The sequence below is a fragment of the Plasmodium reichenowi genome, chromosome 13, assembly GCF_001601855.1.
Source record: "Plasmodium reichenowi strain SY57 chromosome 13, whole genome shotgun sequence".
Classification (NCBI taxonomy): domain Eukaryota; phylum Apicomplexa; class Aconoidasida; order Haemosporida; family Plasmodiidae; genus Plasmodium; species Plasmodium reichenowi.
The window spans coordinates 731,157-739,822 of record NC_033658.1 but is presented as its reverse complement, the minus strand read 5'-3'; the positions used below and the strand labels follow the sequence as shown (position 1 = coordinate 739,822).

Below are 8,666 nucleotides of genomic sequence, written 5' to 3'. Positions count from 1 at the left end.
AATACCGTACAGGTGCAACTAGCCAAAAAAAAAGAAAATAAATAAAAAAAAAAAAATGAATAAATAAAATTTATATTAGAACAAAATTCAGAAAATACTTTAAGCGAAATAATAATTTCATTTCGAATACTATATATATATATATATATATTTTTTTTGATAGTGGTTACAAATTTATAACATAGATGAGGAACGGATATATATATATTTATTTATTTATCTTTATATTTTTGAGTTTTGATATATTATAAAAATTAATAAAAATCTAATATTATATATGTATAGTTCAAAACAATGTTTATTCTTTGCATATATAATTTTATATTATGTCTTATTTTTGAACATAAAAATTGGTTGCTTTTTATATATTTTAATAATATATAATAATTCTTATAAAAAATATGCCTTTGAAGATTGTAAAAAAAATTATTACATATCCATTATTTTATAATTTGTTTTTATTTATATATTTTATTTATAAGATATGTACTTCATATAAGATTTGCTCTTTTTATATAATTTAATAATAAGGTTTCAAAAAGAAAGAAAAAATCAAAATCTTTAAATTAATATAAAAAAAAACAACATACTTTTTTAGGAAAATATATAGAGATATATATTTTTTTTTTATATTTATTTTAAATTTTAATTCTAAAGTTCAAAATATTATTTCATCCAAAATATTATATATATTATATATATATATATATAACATATATATATAAACATTATATATATTAATTTTTATTTTATTATAATATTTATATATACATAATAATAATAAAAATATATATATATAATAAATAATATATATATGTTATATATATTTATAATGCGAGGCTGTCAAAAACCATGATTAAGGTTTAATATTAAGGTCAAAATTATTAGTATAAAAAATTATGCATATATTACAATAATAATATATTAATATATATATTATAATATATTTATATATTTTTTTAGATAACTAAATTTTTTTTTTTTTTCTTTTTTTTTGGTGGTTTTATTTTTTATTTGATTTTATAGAAAAAATTTTAAAATTTATCTTTTCTTATGTTTCTTATTATATTACATTTTTTTTTCTTTTTTCTTTTTTTTTATTGAATTTTATATTATTATGTTATATTTACAAAAATATTATTATAGTACATAAATAATATATTTTTTCTGATAGATATTAATTTATGAAAGTGTTTTTAAAATTGATGAATTTTTTTAAAATAATGGTGTTTCAAAGATTTATATATTTTTTTTTCTTTTTTTTTTTTTTATAATTGTATTATTATATATATATATATATATAATATATGTATATTAATAATTATTAGATGAAAAAGATAAAATAAATATGTATAAAATAATTGTCATATTAAAATGTTATTAAGTATATAAAAATATGTAAGTAAATATTTATAATTTTATGAATATTTAATATTATATATTTATTACATATATATAATATATATATATATATAATTATTATGAATAAGTTTTGTAGTACTGTGTATATATATATATATATATATATATATATATAATTTATATTATATACATAATAATATATTAATATGTACATATTATTATTAATTAATTAATAATGGATAAATTTTATTATATATAATTATATATATATTATATTTTTATAAAATTTCTAATAAGCCAATTTTTAAAAATTTTTTTGGGGTATTATTTTTTTTATTATCGTGTTTATATATATATAATATATATATATAATGTACTTTTTATATCTATATTATATTTGAAATATTAAAAATGATAATTTCTAAAATAAAATGTTGTTATATTATATAAAGTATTGTAAAACGATAAGTTATATATAAATGTTACAAAAAGCTCTATTTATAAAGGACATGTTTTTAATTTTTTTTATGAATATAACAAATATTATTTTGTACAGTATATATATATATAATATAATATTTTAAGTAATACAAAATTTGTTTTATTTTATTTCATAATAAATATATATATATATATATATTATATATATATATATATATATATATATATGTATATATTTTTTTTTTTATAAAACAATGTTCATATTATTTTCACATGAAAGGCTCTTGCTTTAACCTTATGCATTATTTTTTATATAATGAACTTTTTTTTTAGAACAAAAAAAAAAAATAAAAAAAATTAATATATAATATATTATTTATACTATTAATATTTTGTAACTTTGTGAATAATGAAGTTTCATATTTGATAATTAATATTTAGTTTATATATATATATATATATATATATATATATATATATTTATATTTAAATGTTTTCTTGTAAATATAATATTATTAAAAATGTATTTATTCACTCCATAGTTTTTAGTATTAATATTCTTCGTTGGTGTTTTAATTTTTAGCAAAAAATATATATATTAATATAATTTTTATTTATTTATTTATTTTTTTTTTTTTTGTTTTTTTATGTGTGTGTGTGTGTAACATATGAATGAATGAATGAATATATATATATATATATATATATATATATATATATATATGTATATGTTTATTTATTTATTTATATACATACATATAATTTTATTGATATATATATATATATATATATATATGCTCCTTATTAACCTTTTTGTTTAGAATTTGTATTTTATAATGTCACAATTTCGTGATACGTTTACTAAAGATAGTAAAAAAGAGCCATTATTGAGTTATGACGACTCGGCATTTATTTTTTTCGCAGGAACAGTATTAATTTGTGTATTGATACCATGTACATATGTGTATTTAAAAAATATAATAAAAAGAATATTTAAGAATGATTATTACAATTTAAAGAAATCTAAGAATAATAGTACTTATCGGTCATGTACATGTTCGTTATGTAAGCAAAAACAAGAGAAACGAAATAAAAATACAAGAATATGGGAAAGAATAGGATATGCAAAAATAATTCAATTTTTTCTTTTAGTCCTATTTTGGGGGCTGTTATATATATTGATAAATGAGATGTTAAATACGAAACCAATGCAGACATTTGATCCGTTTGAAATATTAGAAGTAAGTATAGGAGCAAGTGTTGGAGAAATAAAAAAAGCATATCGATTGAAATCTTTAAAATATCATCCTGATAAAAATCCAAATGATACATCAGCAGCTGCAAAATTTATATTAATTACAAAGGCTTATCAAGCTTTAACTGATGAAATATCAAAAGAGAATTATGAAAAGTATGGTAATCCAGATGGACCTGGTATGATGAAAGTTGGTATTGGGTTACCTAAATTATTGATTGATGAGAAGTATCAATTATTAATATTATCAATATTTTTTTTAATATTTCTTGTATTTATTCCTGCTACATTTATTATATATTATCAAAAGCAAAAACAATATGGACCTAATGGTGTAAAAATTGAGACATTACAATATTTGACATATACTATAAATGAAAATAGTCGATCTAAATCATTTCCAGAAATGTTAGCAGCAACGGCTGAAAGCAGAGATATAGAAATGAAAAAAGACGATGAACAATATATAAAAACATTGATGGAAGAATTAATTGAACCTAAAAAAAGAACATTTAAAATTCCTGTTATTACAAAAAATTACTTTTTAATATTAGCACATATGCAAAGAAGGCATGATTTATTATCAGAAGATTTAAAAAAAGATTTAGAACATATATTAAAATTTTCTTTATTAATAACACATAGTATGATTGAAATAAGTATTTTAAGGGATTGGTTTTTAACAGCTCAATCAGCATTAACATTCAGAAGATGTTTAATACAAGCTTTTGAAGCAAAAAATTCGAGCTTATTACAAATACCACATTTTGATGAAAATATTGTTAGACATGTACATAAAGGAAAATTTTCAGTTAAAGAAGTATTAGATTTTGTACATCAAGATCATGAAAATAGGAAAGGATTAGTTGATATGGATCCAGACCAAATATTAGATGTTAAATCTTTTTGTAATACAATTCCAGATATAAAAATGACTGCACATATTGTAGTAGAAGATGAAACACATATAGTCAAAGGAGATGTTGCTTCAGTTTATGTACAAATCGATAGATCTAATTTAATGGAAAATGAAGCAGCTGGTTATATACATGCACCCTATTTTCCACAACCAAAATTTGAAGAATGGTGGATTATTGCTACGTATAAAAATGATGATCGTATATTAAAATATGTACATGTTAAAAATTGTGAAAAAATTATTGAAGAAAAATTACAATTTCTTGTAGATAAAGTAGGAAATCTAGCAGTCTCTGTTTTTGCCTTATGTGATTCATATTTCGGTTGTGATCAAAAAGTAGATATTCCATTTAAAGCTTATTCAAAAACAGAAATTAAAAGAGAAATATTTGTACATCCTGAAGATATCGAACTAGATAATGAACCTACATTATTTCAACAAATGCTTGGAGATATTAACAAAAAAAGAGTAAGTAGCGACGACGAAGATGATGATGATAATGAACAAGGAAAGAATAAAAATAATTCAAATAATAAAGTTATGAAAAAAAATGCATCAGCAGACCAAGAAAATTATGTCCCAGAGGATGATGCAAATGATGAATCGGATGATGATTGAAAATGTTCAAAAAGGTGAACATAAAATATTATGTCCCCACATATATATATATATATATATATATATATATATATATTGTTATATATGTCCGCCTTTCATAAAATACATAATTAACAACTTTTATCCTTAGAAATATAAACACAAAAATATGACATATGAGATTACCAGGTACTTATATATTATTATTATTATTATTATTCATTTTTTTTTCTATTTGTGTATATGTTTATTCATTTACAAAAAAATAAATATTTATAAAGCATATGTATATATACATATATATATATATATATATATATATATATATATATATATTTATTTTATTTTTTTTTTTTTTTGAGGTATTAATGATGTAGTATTATTTATATAATGAAGGAAAATATAAATTATTCATATTTAACAGAATTTTTAATTTATATTCTTTATTTCTTTATATATTTTGTTTTAAACAACAACAATTTTACATGTTACAATGAAAAAATAACATGCAATTATATTTCTCTTGTATATGTAGAGTGCTCATGAAAAAAATAAAAATAAAACAAAAATATAAAAAAAAAATAAAATTATTTACACACAATATTAAAATATTTCCTTTTATTTCTAAATTTTTATATGAAAAATTATATATAAATATATATATATATATATATATATATATATATATATATATATATTTATATATTTATATAGGTTTTGCACCCATTTAAATTAATAACCAGTGTAACATTTATACATATTTTATTTATTTGTTAAAAAAAAAAAAAAAAAAAAAAATGTACTTTGTCTACCCATAAAAAGTTACAATCTTTTAAATTATGATTATTTTGATGTCTTATGAAATATATACTTTCTCATTTCAACAACAGTACATATCTATCTGTGTAAAAAAAAATATATATATATATATATTTATTTTATATTGAATTATAAAATGTGTAGAAGCATTTTTCATATGTACAATAAAATAAACGTTTAATTTAAAGTATTTTACATGGAATTTTACATCACCATTGTATATATATATATATATATATATATATATATATATATATATGTTCATATATTTTTGTAATAATTGACAATATTAAAAATAAAAGTATATATCTTTTTTTTGTAGATAATTTGTTATTATTTCATTACAAAAATGTTGTGATGTTGTAATGTTGTATTGTTTTAATCTTTTATTTTTTTGTTGTTGTTTTTGTGTTTCTTTGCCATTATTCATATTATTCATTTTTTGTATTAACATCATTAAGCAGTTAAAATTTTAAAGATGAGGAAAAAGAAAAAAAAAAAAAAGAAACTACTGGTAATGAGATGTTCATCATTATGAAATATTATGTAGACATAAATAATACATATATATATATATATATATTTTACCTTTATATCCATAACATTTTTGTTTGTTTTTTTTTTAACACTTTAAATACATACATATAAATATATATATATATATATATATATATATATATATATATACTATTCTTTATGAAATGTCAGTTCTTTAGACAACTATTTATTTTATCCTTTCTTGCATTTAAAATATATATAACATTCTTTTATATATTTTTTTATTTAATCACATTTTTACTTTTTGAATTTACTGGGGACTATATTATTGTCTATACTTGCTTCTTTTTTTTTTTTTTTTTTTTTTTTTTTCAATGCACACTATGCATGACACTTTTTATAACAATAGTAAATTATCAGGAAGGGTTACTAACCCTAGAACAAGTCATTTTAACTATACCCAAAAATATGATGATGCATTAAATTCCGAATGCAAAACATCAACAATAACAAAATGTTCAAGTAATATAAATACACCTAGTATATATAATGAGCAAGTTATATATCATCCAACGTTAGTACCTCGAGTATCTGTTATAAGTCCTTATACTCCTGGTATAATTCAAAGAAAATATAATTGTCTTAATTCATTTCCTTGTTTGCATGCACCTAGTAAAATAAAAGATTCAACAATGAATATAAAATCAAACAACCCCAGCTCTATAAGATATATTAATAAATCTCCTTGTATATATAATAATAAGGAAGCACTTTTATTAGATAATTTTAATCAAAAATATTGTAATGACAATATTTTGTTAGTAGAGAAAAATATGGATCATCCTCATGCAAACAACAAAATATTAATGAGATCAAATATGACACTAGACAATAATTTGCTTTTAACCAAAAAAAATAAAAAAATAAATAATGATAATTATAGTAATAGTAGAAGTAGTAGTAGAGATCCAAAATATGTTATTTGCGAAAAACAGAAAAATGTGAAACAACAATATCTAATGAATGAACCGTTTAAAAAAAGAATAACAAAAGTAAATTCTCATACAACAGATATGACAAACAAAATTAATGAATTAATTAAAGAAAAAAATCAAGAAATTAAAAAACTAGAAGAATCTATACAAACCGAAATGAATCTTAACAAAATAGAAGATGAACATAATGTAGATAATCAAAAATTAAAAGAAGAACTATTAGACCAAAAAATTAAATATCAAGAAACATTAAAACATCTCAAAAAAGTAGAAACAGAAAAAAGAAATCTAAAAAGTAATCTAAATGTTAGAGATAGAGTACTAAACAAGCTGGAAAAAGAAGTCAGTTCAGTTGATCATGAGAATGAGCTTTTGTTAAAATTGAAGGAAAATAATGCAACCTTAGATGATGTTCATCATATTTTTAAATACCTGTATGGCAATGCTAAGAATTTAGTTGAAAAGAATTTAAAGGAAACACAAAAAAAAGATAATAAAAATAATACATATAAAGTGTTATATAACTCAAACCTATTTAATAATAATAAAAATAATGGACATAATAATTTTGATGAAAGGAACTCGGATAACAATATTAATGATAACATCAATTCAGATGATGATAATGATTTCGTTCTTAAGGAAAAAAATTCTATAAAAAATGAACATAATAATAAAAAAAACAAAAATAGGAATGATTTGGATATACTAAAAACAACAGTTGTTGAATTAGAAAAAGAAATTATCGATTTAAAAGAAGAAAATAAAAATGTAAATTTTAAGTATGAAAATACCTTTCAAGCTCTAAGCGAATTAAGAAAAGATACCTTAGAATATATGGAATCCATTGTATCTCGTGATATGAGAATAGCTTATATGGAAAGTATGTTACAGAAATGTGAAAAGGATTTATCTAAATTAAGAGATCAATATACTAAACAACAAATAATTAATAGACAACAGGTTGAGAAATTTACATCAGAAATTAAAATAGTAGAAAAACAATCATCACATTTACAATCCATGATACAAGAGAAAGATTCACAAATTGTTTTATTAAAAAAAGAAATCGTACGTAATGATATGCTTATCAAACAATATGAAGAACGAAACAAAGAATTACAAAAGGAACTTAGATTAATGTGTAACAATTTAGAAAATGTAATTGAAGCTTCAAATAAAAAAGATTTATTTATGAATGAACTAGAAAAACAAATAAGAGAAAATGAAGTACATAGACAACATGCTTATTTAAAAGAAGTAGCTAAAAATAGAAAAATTCATGCTGATATGAAATTTAAAGAAATTCTATATGACAAATCATCAAAACATCAGAGCGATGAGTTACATGATTTAAAAAAAGAATTATATTTAAATCAAATACAAATGCAAAAAGCAAAAGAAGCTTTTCAAATACTTAAAAATGTACCCAAATCAGAAACAAAAACTAAACAAAAATGTGAAACCAAAGATATAGAAACGTCTTCATTTAATAATTTCTCTGAATATAAAAATGAAAAAGAATCAGAAAATATGACATTTGAAACTAAAGATTCTACTGATGCTGGAACTGAATATAATATTAAGAATACTACAACAAAGAAGAAAAAAAAGCAAACAAAATTAAGTGCATGATGAATAAAAAAAAAAAAAAAAATATATATATATATATATATATAGTCAAATTCCCCTTTTAAACATACAATATATATATATATTTTTACATATATATTACTTTTAAGTTATAGAAAAATACATTCAAAAAAAAAAAAAAAATATT

At 18.9% G+C, this 8,666-nt stretch overlaps 2 protein-coding genes across 2 annotated transcripts; both read left to right on the top strand.

Annotated features, from left to right (window-relative positions):
* Positions 1-2,639: 2,639 nt before the first annotated feature.
* PRSY57_1317800 (translocation protein SEC63, putative) lies at positions 2,640-4,595 on the top strand (the record flags this gene model as incomplete). The annotated part of the gene is made up of 1 exon (XM_012909114.2): positions 2,640-4,595. The coding sequence occupies one exon, from the start codon at positions 2,640-2,642 to the stop codon at positions 4,593-4,595; it is 1,956 nt and encodes a 651-aa protein (XP_012764568.1).
* Positions 4,596-6,274: 1,679 nt separating this feature from the next.
* PRSY57_1317700 (hypothetical protein) lies at positions 6,275-8,521 on the top strand (the record flags this gene model as incomplete). Its single annotated transcript, XM_012909113.2, has 1 exon — positions 6,275-8,521. One exon carries the CDS (start codon positions 6,275-6,277, stop codon positions 8,519-8,521), a length of 2,247 nt encoding a protein of 748 aa, XP_012764567.1.
* Positions 8,522-8,666: the final 145 nt, after the last annotated feature.